Here is an 18,901-nt window from a genome sequence, read left to right as displayed (position 1 = left end):
CATTACTCATTAAGGGAGATGCTGGCGTCGCTGATAAATGTTGTATAACAATACAATAGTTTTCTGTTTTGCTAATGATGCAGGTCGATTTGTTTCTTCTGTTAAATTAAAGTCGTCATTCCTAGAATTTTCATTAAAATTTTCAGTTGAAGGTCAGTCTTCTGTTGCTAGATTTTCACAACTACGGTCTTCATCAGGAATAGGTTCTGGGACATTGCCATTATTTTCGGAAGTATTTACTGCTTTTACATAAGGCAGTATAAATTGCAAATAATCCTTGAGGTAATACGGTTTTTTTGGTTTAGAACCACTTGGAGGGGTCTTCATACTTCGAAGAAATGAAGATCTGATGTCGCACCATTTTTCCTTACACTCTTGAACTGAAATAAAATAAAAACCAATCAATTTGTAGAAATACAAAAGTTATATGTTTGATTATTTCTTATTAATTCTAGGTATCTTGCCACGGGATGCACTTATTCTGCTCTGGCCTTATATTTTGCAAGAGAAGTTACGACAGTATCGTATATAGTAAATGAAATAACATTAGCTATTTGGAACACTCTTCACAATGTTTATATGAACATTCCCTCTAACGAAAAGTGGAAGGAAATAGCAAATCGCTTTTACGAATTATGGAACTTACCTAACTGTTTAGGAGCAATTGATGGCAAGCACGTTAGATTACAAAAAATTCCGAACTCTAGATCAACAAATTACAACTACAAACACTACCATTCAATTGTTACTTGCGGTTTGTGATGCAGATGGCTTATTCACAATGATAGAAACCGGCTATGCAGGCAGAAATAATGATGGAGGAATTTTTCGTGCATCAAATTTAGGTCAGTGGTTGGAAAGAAATGGTCTAAATCTACCCGCTAGTGCTTGTTTGCCACATGATGAGAGCCAGGAAAAAGTACCATATTTCTTCGTAGGAGATAACGCGTTTCCCTTAAAACGATATTTAATGAGACCATTTCCTATACAAACACTGGATATTAAGAAACGTATACGTTGAGCAGGGAACGAAAAACCATAGAATGTAGTTTTGGCATGGTAACTCAAAAATTTCAAGTGTTGCTAACCCCCATAAGTTGTACAAAAATCTCTAATATTATAAATATAATAAAATGTGTTTGTGTTTTACATAATTTTATACGAATTAAAGACGGGACGTGGTATTCGACACCAACATCCGAACATCGACTGAATATCGCAGTTCAAAACTATAATTTGCTAGAAGAGATTATTCGCATAAACCCTGCATCTTCTGGAGCTACTGTTCGTAATTATTTAGCAAATGATTTCATCAAGCCAAATGGTAGCATCCCATGGCAATATAACTATTGTTTATAAGACTAATAAAAAAAATGTTTATTACCTGAGAGGTTTGTTTTTTTTGCCACTCTTTCCCATGCTTTATCCGTAATATCTTTCCGCGAATATTCTGCGATTTTGTAGTTATAGAGACACTCATATTTTTCTATTTCTTGTACTAAATTTATCTCGTTCGACATTTTTAACTTCCAAACACAAACGTAAACAATCAAACATACATGCGGTATAAACCATTTACCGCCTAAAAACTTGCAGATAAGCAGCATGTAGAAAGCATGTCGTGCCGAAATCTTGTTGCGTCGACTCGTGTGAAGTCAAACATTTGGTTATATAGAAGCGACATTTGCTCTGCATACCGAACGTCTACCGCACGGCTGTTTAACATAATCTAGCAACACCGCAAAACCATTCTAACCTAATTTTTGTATTTCGTGTTTGAAATCAAATCAAAATGTAAATAAATATTTACTTTGGTAATAGGTAAACGGTTTTAAACTTAAACAGAATTTCAAGTTTAAATTGTTTCTACCATTTCCGCTAAGCGAATAAATATTTAAAATGATTCATGAGTTACTGTTAAATTTGTGGCATCACCCAGGGAATATTGGTTTTGCTGATGATAGGGATGTTAGTATAAATTTTCCTATATTTTTTAAAATTTCATAATGATTTAAATGCACTGGTTCCAGTGGACCCATTTATTTGAACTACCACAATTTTTGCACCCTGGTGAGAAAAATCTGCTACAGACCATCCTTGAAATTGGAATTGAATACCATAGGATTGTGGCCTTTACAAATGAAGTGCTGAATCAGACCTTTACCCCAAAAGGTTAGTAATGAATTTGTTTGAATTTAGCTTTTTCATTCAAAATATATCAAAACTTTATATGCCATTGTGCAATATAATGGTTTTTTATGTTGTTATGTTATGTTGATTTATTTGTGTTGTACACAGTTTATTTACAAAATAAATTCTGTCCTTTATTTCAAATTCACAAAAAATATTATGATTCACTTAGATCTAGTTTAGCAACTTCCTTGAAAATTGCACCTAAAATTATACGTAAAAATTAAGAGGCTTAAAATGTGTAAATTTTCCAGTGCACAAAGAGCAAATTTTCATGTGCAATTTTTTTTTTTAAGAAAAAAATATACCAATATATTTTAACATTAAATTGCACCTGAAATTATGGGAATGAGCTTAAAATGTGTGTAATTCTAACTTAAGCCATTCCAACCCAACTATAAAAGCATTGCAAAATGAATTTTCCAGATTTATATTACTGTAAAAAATGTACCATCATTATCATAAAATGACATTATAGGAACATTTCCTCACATGTTGTGTTGAAACTAGACCCTATTTTGTCCATAATTTTAAGTGATTTTGAGAAAAGTTGGACTGGGCTTTTAATTCCAGGTTCAATTAAAATGTATAAATGTCAAAATAAGTTTTTGTATATTTTTTTTTTTTGAAAAAATTCAATATTTCTGCATCAGAATATTGTTTCATGTAAAATTACACACATTTTAAGCCTCTGTCTAAAATCTGAAGTGCAATTTTCAGAAAGGTTTCTAACCCAGACTGTATTGTACATTATAGTAAAATACATGTTTACTTTAAATATGTAAAGATCTTAGTAAACAGATAGAAAAAATACTATATTTACAACTAAATGTCATTAAAATCAATTAAATATAATATACATCCTTATTTGCTGCTATCTAAATGTCAAATGGATAGTTCATAGACACATTAAATAAGATATGAATTCTTCTAGAATTTGAAGTAGAACCTGAAGCTTACTGCTTGCGTCTATATCCTCAGAAATGTAAGTTGATTGAAGATTTGGGAAGATATGCTATCCTCAGCCTTAAAATGTAACCGCTCAACTTTGGATTACCAGGCAGTTTACCAAGTGGTGCTACCAAAGTCTATAGATTTCAAATTTGAAATATTTTTTATTTGAAATATACAGACTTAGATAGTACTGCTAAACCACAAACCAAAAAAAAATTCATTGAAGCTGCTGGTTTCTTTGAATGAGTTGAATCTCCAGTTGGGCAGCCATGTTGGATACTTTTTTATAAGCTGCGAACTACATTTTTATTTATTTTTTTAACAGCTGATATTTAAATGACCTGTGACTTTCCATAAATCTAATTCCATAAATTGGATAACACAATATAAGGGTGCCATTTAGGTGGTCAAGTGCCATATTTAAAGTCTAAGGGGTACTGAAATCTCTGAAAAATTAAAAGTTATTAATAAATAATAAATTACTTACCTAACTCTTTTTTTAGACAGAAATGAATAAATATAAAAATGGGTAAAAAAAACTTAAAAGCCTGTTGTACTTCATTTACTAAAAACTAATTTACAAAAAATATGTGGTTTATTAAAAATAAATGTTAATATATGAGTAGGTTTCACCTAAATATAAAGAATAATTGAAATGATTCATAATACTTAAATACCTATGTAGGTATGGTACTATAACTTTTTAGTCAATATTTTTTTGCAAAATATAGCCTGTATTTTCATGTGATTCTTGACAATATGAGTTTGGGAAGCCATCTACTATTTCAAAAGCTGTGCAGCATCTATACAACTTTTTCAATAAAAAAATATTGAAAAATAAATACCTCTAACTGAAATTAAAACAAAATAGTTAAATAGGTTTTAAGTTCGGTGTCATTTAGCACTTGAAAATGCCAAATACTTCCTAAATTTTAGGAAAAAAACTAAAATTTGGTAAAATCGTTTTTAATTTTTTTGGCGTTATTTGAAAATATATAATATATAAAATAATTAATGCATCATTATGATCTTTTATTGCTTCTACACGATGACGCCTTTAAATTTAAAATACGACGTTCCGTTTTAAAAGAGCCATCATTAACTTTGTTTTTACATATCTTTTATAATAACATTATGAAAAAAAACGAATTTACGAAATCTCGTTTATTTCCAGAATTAAGCACTAAATTGCGCAACTTTTCTCTAATTTAATCGACCTCATATCTTCTACCTACATGTACTTCATACTTATCTTGGACACCCTGTATTGTTAAGTTTTTGAAATTTTGGAATTAATGCAAGAATACAGAAATTGGCTCTCATACAATTGAGAGACAATTGTTTTTGAGACCTTAGTTTTTGTAGATAAGGTAAGGTGTAGATAAGATTAACCAAGGTCTTCAGTATAGACCCGTGGAACACCAGATAGTATATCTAATTTGAATATCTATCTATCTATCTAGTAGCGATTTTTTTAATAACTTGATAACTTTATCAACTTGATAAAGAGAATTAATTAAAGAAGCTGATTCTTCAGATAAACCAAAATATTTAAGTTTAGCTACTAGAAGCGTATGGTTTATCGGGTCAAATGCTTTAGAATAGTCAAGCAGCACTAACACTGTGACGTAGCCACGATGACATTAGTTACTTAGACAAGACCTATAGATGTATTTTATGAGGCCATATTATGTACATAATCTTTTCAAATGTATTTTAGAAGCTGTAGGTAGAATACATATGATAATAGATAATAGGTAGAATGCCCCAGGTCTTTATGTGTGTCTGGTGTTCGTTTATGGTGCCTGGAACGGCTGGAAGTGCCGAACCATCTTATAGAGAATATGGTCGACGATTTCCGAATAAACAATTACGGAGTCCAAGAGTATTTACTCGTGTCTTCGCCAAACTGCGTGACACTGGTAGTGTACCCAGCAGGTTTAAATTCGAACGTGCAAATCAACAAAACTTAGAAAAACAAAACGTAGGTCTCGTACAAATACACAGAGAATTGCTTTACGCATCGGTATACCTCGTACGCAACGTAAAGGTATGGCGGACAGGAATAGGTACATGAGCAAGGTTTGCCTCCATTTCATGTACAACGGGTACAACCAATAGCCTCTTTAGAATAGGAGGTATTGGTACAACACCTGACTCAATGAGCTCTGGTATTAACAACACCCATAACTGGCATAAGTGGTCTGATAAAAATCCTCATACCGCTGCTGAATCCGTTGCTTGAACCCTTTGTATTACCACAATGTATCACAGGAGCCGGGTATTTAAATTTTCTACAAAATAATATGCCAGTAGAGAATATTCCTTTGAATTCAAGAATGAACATGATTTTTCAGCACGACGGAGCTTCCGTAAATTAAAGCCGCCTAGTGATACAATTCTTGAATCAAACGTTCCCGGGACGTTGGGTCGGCCGCAGTGGTTCCATCACTTGCCCATCAAGGTCGCCTGACCTTAATCCCCTAGATTTTGGATTGTGGAGATATGAATTGTGCTGCCCGCATTAAGGAATGTCATGATGCCCTCCAAAGAACTATAGTCGAAGTTATTCCTAGAGCTGAGAAGTGTATTGAATTTGGCGGTAGGATTCTCGAACCGTTCCGCTGAACTGTTAACAGCGAATTTTCATTTATTTGTATTGAAAGTTATTAATAAAAAATGATTATGGTCTAAGACTAGCATTAACTTCAAGTAGCTGTATTTGAGCAACTATTGAGATTAGGATACATGTTTATATAGACTTTTCTATTCAGAATTATGGATACTACAACATACCAAAACATCCACCACTTCTTCTGAAACATCCTGTATTATTTCTTTTAATTTTTTGTCTTTATTAGTTAAAAATTTAGCCTTTTTCTGGATGCGAAATATGTGAAAATATACTACTTATTAGTTTGTTTAAATCTGTTTTTTCAATCATACATAAACTGCTAAAACTATACTTTTTTAAGACAAATCTCAAGAAACAAAGGATGATATGGATGACAACCAACCACAGCTTTATGTTGCACCTAAGGGATTTTATCTGAAAGCCTTTTGCAATGGTATACAAGATGTCCTTAAAGACTACAGAGAAGAAATAGTAAATTTGGAGGCAAAATTCTTGGAATACCCACAGCTGAATTTGACATATATATTCTATTCCATTAACAAGTATAAAAATCTATTTAATGTACTGAAATCAATGATAAGTAAAATACAGACAGAATATTTGCATGGGTGCCTACTTTTAAATGGCTTGCATAAATATTTGCACTATGGAGACAGCCAGATCGTTGAAACTGCAGAGATGTAAGTTTTTTTTATTCATTGAAAGAAGATAATAATATTAAGAATATTCTTTAGAATAATAAAAACGATAAATGTAGTTTTCTATCAACATCTAAGCAATTGGGTCGTATGTGGTGACTTGGTAGATCCTTATGATGAGTTTTTTATATGTGATGGTAAGGTAGCAGATGATCACTTTCTATATCCTGAACAATGCTTTGGAGATGTCTCGGCTACTTTTTATGTAAGTTGCATTCCTTTGCAAAAATAAAGTATTTTTGAGTAGTTTATTTCTCAGAAAAAATCCAGAATCAAACGCCCCCCACCAGTTAGAAAATTTTACATTAACTGGAATATGGTTCCCAGTTTTATAAAAGAAGATACGGCCGAGAGTATTTTATTTATGGGCAGGATTGTTTGGATAGTGAGAAATGACCCAAAAAAAGAAGATTCAATGGGGGATTACCAAACAAAATTAAGAAGAGATATTTGGGAGGGCAAAGAATTTGAATATTACAACAAAGTGTTGGGTCTGGCCAATGAGAGCTTTAATACTGTAAAGTTTTTGAAAAGTATTGAAGATTGTAGAGTAAAGCTGACAAAGGTTTGATATTTACCTAGAGGAAATGCATTTTTAGCTTATATACTTAACTAATTTTTTTTAGTATTTGTGGTCTATAACCTTAGAAGAAGGACATCTAATCCAGCACTTAAAACTAATACGAGAATACTACGGTTTAGGTAGAGGTGAACTTTTCCAAGAATTCTTGGCTGTGTCTGACAAGAATTTAAGGGAAGTTTCCTCGGGAGCTTTTATGCAGCATATCAACTTTCTATTTTATGAGACCGCTCGCAAAATTTACGGGGAAAATGACAGGTCTTACATGAAGTTTGAACTGAGTGGTTCAGGAGGAGAAATATCAAGTAAGGTTAATTTAAGTAGGGTTATCAGAGGAAATCAAACATATCAAATCTTATACAGTAAATTTACAAAAGTAGTTTCTATAAACGCCCATAAAATAATTTTCCAAAAAAACTAACAGCAAAAAAATATTACTCTATTCTAATATCCAATCGTTTTTTTTTATGTTATAATAATAATATAATCACAATAATATATATCATAATAACATTTTCTGGCAACCTTATGTTAGTAGAATTTATTGTTTTATAATACAGACTTTGTTTTGAAACTGTGTTTTGGCTTATCTTTAACGTTTATATTACTTTTAGAGCGTAATCCATGGCAAAAGCTTCAACTTCACTTCGAAATCGAATGGCCTTTACACATAGTTTTCCATCCCGAAGTAATGCAATGTTACAACAAGTTATTTTCATTCTTGTTAAGGCTGAAAAAGACACAGATTAACTTATTCAAATTATGGAAGGAGCATACATTTAGTAAACATAAAATGTAAGCCTCTCTTTAATTAATCTACTGCATCGTGAACGATTTTTTTATGAATTTGTTATTACAGTGACCGTCGAGTATGGACCCTTAGACATACGTTGATGTTCCTAGTAAACAATCTGCAGTATTACATGCAAGTTAACGTGATAGAGTCTCAGTTTTCGACCCTGTTAAAAGCGGTAGAAAGCGCCAATGAGTTTGAAGATATAATAAAAATACATCACGATTTTGTCACTAATCTGTTATCAAAGACTTTTGTACTCAGCCCTGATGAGGTAATAACAATCATTATTGTGATTATATTTGTATTAATTGTATTTACATTTTAGCCCCAAGAATCTCAAAGTAAACACAAGTTATACAAAATACCAGCACTGCAACAAAATCTCCCTAGCAAGGTACGTTTTTTCATTCTATTACGGAGCGGTAAAATTGCTTCATTCTGGTTTTTATTGTGTAAATTTGTAAAAAAATCTTTGCAACTATTAACTTAATTTTTTTCTTTTTCACACTGGTATATTGATAATTTATATTGTAATAGTTTAACTGTAAGGAAGTACTTAATTTCCATAGAATATTGATATTTATTATTAACAAGCAAAATTTAAAGTGCCTTTAATTAATTCCAAGTTGTGTAAACAAAATTAATATATATATATATATATATATATATATATATATATATCACCTTATATAATGATTGTCTATTTAGTTCAAAAAGGATGTGAAAAAAAAACAGCTAGATATATCTTGCTGTTATTTTTCTTGAGTTAATTATTAAATAACTATAAGTTTGAAATTTAAAAAAGGCTAAATTTGTTTTCGCTTCTCTAATTTTTACTTTTTGCAAAACACAGGCTTTTGAAACGTTCTTCATTAACTTTCCTTCTGATTTATAATAAAGTCGATGTTTTTGTGATGCTTTCAATAAAGGTTAGTGCCCACCTTAACATTAACAAGAATTATGTAATAGGATTCTGGATATAAACATAATTTATTTATGCGATATACACAAAGATGTTCACACACGTCACAGGGAAAATCTTTACATTTCTTAATATTTTTAATAACCAAAAGATTTAGGGCCTTTAAGTTTTACATTACAATTACATATGTGAGAAATCATCATTTACAAATTCTTACATTGAGTAAAAACATATTTTCAATAGATATTGTTTAATAGTAAATTTATATTAATTGGTAGGTAACAGTTTAATAGCATTAGGGAGTTTAATATGTACCAAACTGTGTAATGTATAAATACTAGGTGCATTTAAAACTTTAAGATTTGGTTAAGTACAAGTCTCTGTAATGCAATCGAGCTACCACAGCTTTTCGTTGTATACTAAAAGTTCTTTTCATTATGTGGAGAATGCCTCCAGGCTAGCTTTGCATATGAAATCTTAGACTCCACGATAGTATAATAGACGGTTAAAAGAATATTGTCAGAAATAACATCTACCACGCCACATAGAGCATACACATATATGGAGAAGACACGATCATTCACTAAATTGTTTAATTGTAACCAAATAACATTAAACGAGTCTAAAACAGGAAATCTTTATTCTTCAATGACAGATTTGGAAGGTCTTAAATAATTCTGAATGTGTTCGTTTTCTTGGAGCGCATATAGATAGTAAGCTAGCTTGGACCAATCATATAGAAGCATTTTAAATAAGAGATTATTAAGTTAATACTGGTTTTATCAAATTTGTACAATTTTAGGTTTTTAATAAGAATGTGTGGGGAGACACCATCAAAAGCCTTTGTAAGGTCGCAAAAAAGAGCCTATGTATTCACCTATTCATATTATTATAACCTGTATTTATAATTTTTATTAATTCATTCACGGCTGTTGTTGTTGAAGGAGACTTTCTAAATCCAAATTATCAACTTAAAAGTTGATATTTTCAAAATAATTTATGATTCTAGCCTTAAGAGTTTTTCGAATACTTTAGATAAAATCTGACCTATTGATATTAGTATATAATAGTTTAGTGTGTTGTTGGAGTTTTTTGTGGATAGGGACAACTTTAAGAATTTGGGTACAAGATGGAAATAACCCTTCTTTAATACAATGATTAATTAATTAAGTTATTGGGCTTATTATTACCTCAATTATATTTTTTAATATTTTAACATTAAGGCCATAATAGTTTTGACTATTTTAATTTTATTAAGTCCTTTAATTACATCCCTTACCTCCACTTGTGAAACTAAGGGTAAATTTGAAATGTATGTTAGTTTATTTTTAATTCAATTGCAATAATGTTTTGTGTAATCTAATGGGTTTTTATTTGATGTAGGCAATTTTTAAATAAGTTCTTGGGTATATTAGTCATGACATTTATTTATTTCATTAGTGAGCTTACTGTCTAATTTATCTTCCTTTTTTCCCAGATTTGAATTATTTTTAACAATTTTCCAGATGACGATAGAGTTCCGGTTACAGTTCTTAATATAATTATCATTTGCTTGTATTTTTGCCTTGTTTAATTCATTGTGATAAAACTTTGCATAATTTTTACTTAAAAGTGCGAGATCAGGGGTATTATAACTTCTAGTCAATTCTCTATAAAAAATTTTACGTATCACGCGTTTTTTTAAGTTCTCATTGAACCATGAAACCCGGGGAGTATCTTTATAGAGGTTTTTCTCTGGAAATAATCTCTGGTTTTTAATAAGTTAAGAAACATTTTAAATTTTATGTTTACATGGATATTTTTAGTGTTTATGAAATCCCAAGGGATACCACAGACCAAACATTTCCGAACATTAATTACATTTCCAGTGGATCTATAATTAGCAAAGCTAAAAAAATGAAATGAAAAACTTCAATATGGTCTGAGGAACCTCAGTAATGTTGCTTATACAGTCACTTAGATTTGTAAATATATTATCGAGATAAGCGCTTCGTTAGATGCATTCTACTATTAAACTATTTAGTCCATAAGAGTGAAATAGGTTCAGAGCTAAAATAAAAATTTGAAATTTAAGATTAGTGATGATTTGTAAAATGTTACGCATTGCATTCAGAAAGATTTCAAAATTAGCGAGTGAAGGTCTATAGATAGTAATTGCTATTAATCTTAGTTTCATTGACTGCAGTGCACATACTTCAATTTGTTTATCTACTGAGGGGGATGTTAATTTCTTCTCTTGATATTGAATTCCTTAATATCCGCTATGAACATGATACCTACGACAGTATGACGACAAGAAAGAGTAGTTATTTAATATAATTTGTTCTAACTCGGCGACTGACAACCAATGTTTACTAAATACTAATATATCATAAGAAAATATATTCGCCTCAATTTGAACAATTTTGTTTCTTAAACATTGTGTATTAATCTGATATATTTTCTAGAAATTGTTATTTATAACTTGACACGTTTTTTTATTTTTGGTTGAATGTTTGCAAATAAATTGGTTTTTATTTAATTCAATATAATTATAAATTTTATTTAATCAATATAAGCAGCTTTTACATCTTACTATAAGATAATGTATCACGTTTCCTTCAACACAACTGTAGCAGGAATTGTTACATGATGATTGATCTCATTCTTAATTATCTTCCTTTGGTCTATTATCCACCGCTAATTAAAAAAACTTAGTCAAAATTATTTGTATTTGCACAGCTATTTATTTACAGTGGAGACTTGATCTGGACCTTTGTTATACCGAGTTGTTATACCAAGTAACACGCTTTATAGTCTAATCTTTCTCTAAACTCAATATATTTTGCTTACAGGTATTAATTATACAGTGCAGCTCTTAATTGTCCCTCCCCCTCTTATCTTTTGAATGCGTCTATATAAAAAAATTACATTTGGTACACATCATTAGCAACATAAATACTATTTTTTGGTCCCTAGCTCATTTTGCAAAACTTCAAAATGGCGACGGGACGCTATTTTGAAAAATAAAATTAAATAGAAAGGGGTCATGCGATACATCGTTGAAAGGTCCCACTGAATGCTTTATGGTCATAGAATATTAAGTCATTACTTCTACCCACAGCAAAATGGCAGTTTTCAAAATCTTATTTTTCGCATTTTTATTTTCGTTACTACACCTGTTCAGGTGTAATTTGTTGGTAGGTGTGTTGTTGTTTGTAGAGTGTATTTTTTGTCAATGTCAAAAAACAAATAAATTCTACAAACAAGACACTTACAAACCAATCACATCTGAACAGATGTAGTAACGAACAAAGAAAAAATGCGAAAAATAAGATTTTAAAAGGCTGCCATTTTGCTATGGGTAAATGTAATGACTTGATATTCTAGGACCATAAAGCATTCAGTGGGAACTTTCAAATGATGTATCGCATGACCTCCCTTTCTATTTAAATTTAAGTTTTGCAAAAGTAGTATTTAGGTTGCTAATGTTGTGTAGCAAAGTTCAAATTTGTATATAAACGCATTCAAAAGATAAGAGGGGGGGGGAGGAACAATTACGAGCCACACTGTATAATACCCAATCTATCTCTAATCTACCATGTAATGGTTTTCAAGTGCTGGAAATAGTGTATAAATGATTTAAAAAGAGAGTCGAATACCATGAGTTTGCCAAAATTAAAACTAGTTCGTGATGTAGCAGAACAAAGAGAAGGAACTGCTTACGTCAAATAATTAGAAAATATTAATAACAAAATTTAACTACAAAGACTATTGAAGAAACTACCTAAGAGATTTTTTTAACAAATATCTATAATGATGTTTTTTTGCTTGTGATATTTTAATAATTTTAAGATATCATGTATGATTTTTAGATATCACCACAGGTACTCTGAAATATTCAATAATTCAAAAATATTAATTTTGACACTGATTACGAATTACAGCTATACCTTTAACAAAACTACATCGGATTGCGTATACGTCGTAATAAGCAATATTTACTTTCTGGAATATCTATAGCAACAGATATTTGAAATGTCTTTTGTTACATTTTGCTCACATTTGGAATATTTTAAACATAGACTTTAAGGAAACAATAAGACGCTGTAAAGATATTTACATCATTACACGAGAAACTGCTTCGTGTTTACACTTGTCTCACATAACCTTGTGTCGTTTTTAATTTCAGGTCTATAACGTGATAACCGAACTACTTTCGCTTTGTGATGAATTCTGCCTAATTGCTGGCACTTGGGAAGCAGAGCTTACTGAGCCCAACTTAGAACAACTAGAAGACTTCCAAAAAAAATCGAATAATGCAGTAGAGTCTCTACTAACTGTTTTATATACGATGTACCGAAAAATTAGTGGCGGACATTTGCTTCAGCTGCTCTTACTTCTCGATTTCAACGGTTATTTTAGCGAAAGTAAAGCTGATCTTAATTTAACGGAATTTTTTTCGTAGAATGGTAATTTAAAAAATATATATTTGTTCATTATTATTTTATATTAAGAATTGAAACTGTTAAAACTAAACTAGTGAAACTAAGTATTTGTTAAGTGAATTAAAATTCACAGCTTTATTAAAATTAAACATCATAAACTAATATCAAAAGTGCTTTATTTTGTTGGAACTATCATAATATTTTTTTTTATAAAATTCTTATAAACTAGTAAATAAACCAGTATAAATTGCGATAAACATGTGCGAAATATATACTTCTATATAGTCGGAAACCCCACATAATGAAATCGTGAAAAGCCACTTTTATTAGAATGAGTCAAAACCACCTTGATCATTCATTTACTTTTCTTCATAACTTTCATGAATAAAACCATATCTGAAAATACAAAACGATGTATAAGGACAAAGGTCGATAAAAATTATTGCATAAACTACAAAATAGGAACATATTTTCTACTTACTTATAAAAACTATGAACACAATAGCTAAAATAATCCACAACCAGCATTTCCAGGCTCTTTTAGTATGTTCAGCTAATTTAGTTGATTCAACCATCAATTTGGAATAATTTTGGTCAGTTAATTGTGTTGAATTACTCACAACCTAAAATAATGTTTTTATGCAAAAACTTACTTAAGTAAAAACTATTTAAAAAAAAATAGATCTTATTTGAAAATTAAATAAATAGAAACAGACATTGTGAAAAACTACATTATCTTGCAAATCATCAAAATGAATGCAACAAATGTTAATTAATCGAGACTTTGCTTTTTTCCGTGTAAATAGTTAGTAGAACTAATGAATATACCTCAGTATCCTTCTTAATGATTTTATTCGCGAGTTCAGACTGCTCTTTCAAAGTTTTCGTAAATTCAAGCATTTCCTCCGCTATTTTGTTTTGGAAATCCTCCTGGTATTTCAAAACTTGATCTAAATCAGCGGATTCAGGAGCCATGTTTTGTTTCACATTCCTGTTCCGCAACCCTAATTAATTAAAAACCTTAACTAATAAATTTATATTGATAATACTATTTAGGTTATATCTTACCTAATAATTCTTCCCTCATAGCAAGTGGATCATTAAATTCGTCGAATTTGCTTATAGTTGTAATGCCTAGTTTCAATTTTATATTCTTTATTCTACTTTGATAATTCTTTATCGACTCTATTGGTGTACTAAAATAAACGAAAGAAGGAATTATAAATAATAATTAGGTACGTGATTATTAAATGGGTTTTCAGGAATCTTTCCAAACTAGGCAACATTAGTTTGCTGATATTCCACATTTTTGTAAAGAAATTACTTTTTTTTACTTAATTGATTATAATGACAACAACAGGCGAAAGGCCTTTTTGCAGATATTATTCCAACAAGTAATAAATTTCAGTAGATGTAAATACAATTAAATACACATATCTACATGACTAACCAAACTGACCTAATTAACTAACAAAGAAATAAACCAAATTATAATTCTAAAGCTTTGAAGCATACACCCCATCATTCTAAGTTTTTGTAAACCTATCTAAATGAATTAAAATTTAAATAACTGAATTAATATTAAAAAACTTTTATAGCTTGATAATTTTTTAAAAATATTTTTGCTGAGAAAATCCAAAATAAAAGTCTTTTTTACCCGTTGTTACCAGTATTAACAAATATTGGAAGCATTAAAAGTATTTCTGGAGAGTTAATTTTGTTGGTAAACATATGATTTGGATATTTTTACTTTTTGAAAAACAAGTATTTCAGGAAATTACGTTGCACATGTTTTACAGTTATAGTACATACCTTATATATTACCAATACTGACAACCATACTTCAACACTGGTAACAACAGATAACATTCACGCTAAAACCTTTGGTAGATCCGACTTTACTTTTTATTATGGGCCATTAATAGTATATTTAATTAGAGAGTTAAATCACAGATATAACTAGCTAACGCAACTTATATATAAGATAAGATATAACTTGCGTTAGCTAGTTACATCTGTGGTTAAATATATAGAGGAACTAATCTTTACATTCAACTTAAAGTGATTTAAATTACACCAGCATATGAATTTCCAAATTCTGATATTTCTCTATTAAGCTGGTTTTGATGTAGATTTTAAAGACATCAGCAAAACATAAAGCCTTTGAATTACCTACAGGATATATGGCGTTAACAGCCGTTAACAACGGCCGAGGTCGTAAATCCGAGAGGAAGTCCAGTGGTACTATTATAGACTTCTTAAAGAAAGGTGTTATTAGTCAACATAATTTTTTTGGTAAAAGACTTATTGATATTCGAATATATTATACTTTTGGTGTTTGTTAACAGAGGTTAAGAATGTGCAAAAGATCCTTTACCAAGAAATCACCACAACCTTTAATAATATATTCTAGTTCTGTTGCCTTCCAACTTTTTAAAGGCAAAAAAGTCCTTGATATATACTTCATCCTGACAGTCAAGTAAGAAAACAAAACAAAAATACTGGGATCAAATTTGTAATATTTTTGTGCTATTTACTAGGAGAATCGTTTATGGAATCATATATTTCTTTAAAAATAATCTATAATTAAATGAAAAACTTTTTTATAGGTACATAAATTTTTATTAACTAAACAATTTACCTAATACTAATTATGACCTTACATACATTCATAAATAAAATCACAAATGACATAATATAAGTATAAATTACATATTAAAATGACACTTTTTAAGAAGAAATATCCAGTAATCTATTAAGAGAGGTTGGTATCCATGTTGGACTATTTTGACTGTAAAAAATAACATTCCTATCAATATAACACTGCACTCCATTTGAACCAATTCTATAAACCTGCTTGGCTTCATGATATTTATTTTGTATTGGAACAAATAGAATACCTCTCTCTTCACATCTTTTCATTACCAAATCCTTAAACCCTTGTGGTATCTTTGCAGCTGTCCTTACAGCTTCTGCTATACTATCAATCTTAGGAGGGGGAGGAGGTAGTGGAGTAGTATTCAATTCATTATTAGACAAATATGAGATTGATTCTTTCGCTCCTGGTTGTTGAATCAAACCGACAGCTCTGTTCATCATTTCCAAAGCTTTATGGAAACTCTCTTTTATTGTTGGTTGAGTTAGTAAGTCTTCTGAAAGCATTCTTTTCCAACCCAAGTACCATTCTGTTACTTGAGTGTAGTTGGGATTTTGATTAAGCCACATTGCCAGTGTCTGCAACCATCTGGGAAAGAAGAACTTGTCCAAAATCAAAGTTATATTTGGCACAGATAACATATCTTTCCAGTTCACCACCCACTGCCAGGGGTCCAGAAGCTGCTGGTGAGGATTAATAACCATGGACTGCATACATTCCTGTAATTTGGGTACAATATGTTTGCACAAGAATGCCATGAATGTTCCCTGTGATAAAGCCCTTTGCCAAGGAAGGAGCATAAGCTTTGCAGAGCCATCTGATGGATGCCAACCACTCAAAGCTGTTCCTAGTTTTTCTTGAATTACTGGATAAACTTTTTCTTGCAGTCTATCATTTAAAATAGGTATCCATGGGTGAATCCACAAATGTATTGGAATGGTGTCTGTCAAAGGATTCCAATCCTTTACCTCCTTTAAAATCCTAGGCATAATCATTTGATCAAAGGTGTTATTTAGAATCCAGACTGGCAAAATTGGCTTCCAGGCTTCTATAAGTGCAATCATAGGGTCACAATCTCTTGGTTTCCAATTAGTAATACAAGTCCTCAGCACAGGCACCCAAGTATGCCATAAAAGACTATCATAAGGCAATATTCCCACTTTATTTCCATCTTTTTTCTCACTCAATATATTTTGCCATTGCTTAAAAAAGTCCATATATTGGCCTGGCTGTTCTAATGGATTCCAATTTGCTAATGCTGATGTTAAAAGTGGACCAACTAAACCTGGAGCAAGTTCTGCTAACTCATAGCGACTATATTCTTCTGGATAGTCTTTAGACAATCTTAAGAAAATCTCTCCAATTTGGCCCAATGAGTAGTCCTGAGAAGGGTCCAATAACCTGTCCACTATATCCAACACATATTTTAGTTTGTCAACTAGTTTTTCTTCTTGCATAATAGTGTCTTGTAGAGAAACTTTCTCCTGTTTTAGTGCTACCATTTTATCTTGTACATGCCTACTATCTCTATCCACCCTTATAATCTCCTGTTCACACATATCCACTAAAAGATCCAGATTATGTTGGATTTCAGGCAAGGCAAAATTTTGGCATTTTTTGTGCACAACATCTTCGAAATGCTCGACTCCTGGCGGTGCTTTAAGACCACTAAGTGCATGATAACCACTAAGAACCCTCTGTTGTGGCCCAGTCATGTCTATCACTTTTACTTTTGTCATTTCACTAGATGAACCTAAATTATATCCAGGTTTTTTGCCCTTTTCAATAACATCATCTACACTCCTATAATAATAGCGGGTGTTTTTCCCACCAACATCCGCTTTATTCCATCTAGAGGATCCTTTGCCTTGTTCTTCTTGAAGTTTTACATCTTCAGCCTTCAGTTTTGGGACACTAGCACTTTTTTCTGGACCATAAGCTCCTATAGCACCCCTACCTTTCCGCAGATGTGCCTGTACAGGTGCAGATATGCCCTGCAGGTCTTTGCCGAGACCTTTTCCTGGCTCATACCCCATCTGAAGAAGTAACTTCGCTCCTATTCCCTTAGTGTGCTTTTCCCAGTTACCCATTCCTTGGTTTATTAATGAGGGATCTACTTTGTTTCTTGTTCTAAACCCAGCAATATCAGAAATGACTTCTGTTACTGTGGATTGTTGTGGTGGCTGGGAAGATTTGCGAGAAGATCCAAATCCAATTCTCGAAGGCATTTCTTCTTCAGAATCTGAACTCCTTTGCATATTAAAAGATGTACTTGGTTTTTCATCAATATCTGAATTATCATCTTCCATTTTCTCCTCCTCTTTTAGCTTCTCTTTCTTGCCTGCTTGTTGTACACCACCTGTGACAAACCCAATAGGGGCTGAATAGTTCTTAGGCTTTTTGCTGCTCCTATTGTGCTTCTTTTCACCGGAATCTTCATCGCTGTCGTCCGCCCATATACCATAGATTTGCTGATGCTTACTTAGGCCTTTTCTATGTTTGATTGTAAACTCATTTTCTAGATCATAATCTGTGATTTCAAAACGTTCCATTTCATCCTCCATGACTTTAGTACTATTGATATTTACTAAAGGAACCAAATACTTAGAAAATTGCTAGTTTTAAGATAAAATGAGAATGCCAAACTGAGCACAATACACAGAATTGCAAACAACTGTTCATAACCTCAGAAGCCAAACCTAAACGTCAACGACTAAAAAATTGCGTGGTTGCCAAGTTGTTTAATGACTTACTCAGTATTTTTCTTTACTTCTTGCACCATTTCCTCCAAAGTACTTATATATTTTTCGAATCTTTCGTCCTCTTTCTGGTTTTTACTCAGAAGTTCACATTTGGCCAACAGTCTTCGTAAATTAATTTCCTGCCTGGATAGTCCCATACTCGCAAATTTTTGTTTTACACACTTTCTCTTAACAATACAGATTTATTTAAAAAATCACTGTTTTCTAAATAAGACCTACAAGTTTTTCATCAATATATTTAAAACCCTAGGAAGGGATTGACGTGTTTATTTTCAAATAGT

The 18,901-nt window shown here is 31.3% G+C and overlaps 3 protein-coding genes across 5 annotated transcripts; 1 reads left to right on the top strand and 2 right to left on the bottom strand.

The window, feature by feature from the left end:
* The first annotated feature begins 1,735 nt into the window (after positions 1-1,735).
* Positions 1,736-13,364, top strand: LOC126734787 (gamma-tubulin complex component 4). Of its 3 annotated transcripts, none has more exons than XM_050438513.1 (10): positions 1,737-1,968; positions 2,031-2,172; positions 6,120-6,459; positions 6,514-6,682; positions 6,725-7,042; positions 7,104-7,362; positions 7,672-7,852; positions 7,917-8,124; positions 8,179-8,247; positions 12,947-13,364. In XM_050438513.1, exons 1-10 carry the CDS (start codon positions 1,900-1,902, stop codon positions 13,220-13,222), a joined length of 2,031 nt encoding a protein of 676 aa, XP_050294470.1. In that variant the 5' UTR covers positions 1,737-1,899; the 3' UTR covers positions 13,223-13,364. The 3 variants fall into 3 exon arrangements, with proteins under 3 accessions (XP_050294473.1, XP_050294470.1, XP_050294472.1); XM_050438515.1 differs by having other exon boundaries at positions 1,740-1,968; positions 6,737-7,042; XM_050438516.1 differs by lacking the exons at positions 6,120-6,459; positions 6,514-6,682; positions 6,725-7,042; positions 7,104-7,362 and having other exon boundaries at positions 1,736-1,968.
* On the bottom strand, positions 13,362-18,899 carry LOC126734795 (vesicle transport protein USE1). The gene is made up of 5 exons (XM_050438535.1): positions 18,612-18,899; positions 14,271-14,398; positions 14,031-14,206; positions 13,684-13,825; positions 13,362-13,598 (listed from the first exon to the last, which is right to left on the bottom strand). Exons 1-5 carry the CDS (start codon positions 18,755-18,757, stop codon positions 13,558-13,560), a joined length of 633 nt encoding a protein of 210 aa, XP_050294492.1. The 5' UTR covers positions 18,758-18,899; the 3' UTR covers positions 13,362-13,557.
* On the bottom strand, positions 15,802-18,596 carry LOC126734784 (septin-interacting protein 1). Its single transcript, XM_050438507.1, has one exon. The coding sequence runs from the start codon at positions 18,420-18,422 to the stop codon at positions 15,933-15,935; it is 2,490 nt and encodes an 829-aa protein (XP_050294464.1). The 5' UTR covers positions 18,423-18,596; the 3' UTR covers positions 15,802-15,932.
* Positions 18,900-18,901: the final 2 nt, after the last annotated feature.

The sequence above is a fragment of the Anthonomus grandis genome, chromosome 4, assembly GCF_022605725.1.
Source record: "Anthonomus grandis grandis chromosome 4, icAntGran1.3, whole genome shotgun sequence".
Lineage (NCBI taxonomy): Eukaryota > Metazoa > Arthropoda > Insecta > Coleoptera > Curculionidae > Anthonomus > Anthonomus grandis.
The sequence above is the reverse complement of the archived record's forward strand: the minus strand, read 5'-3'. Positions and strand labels throughout refer to the sequence as shown.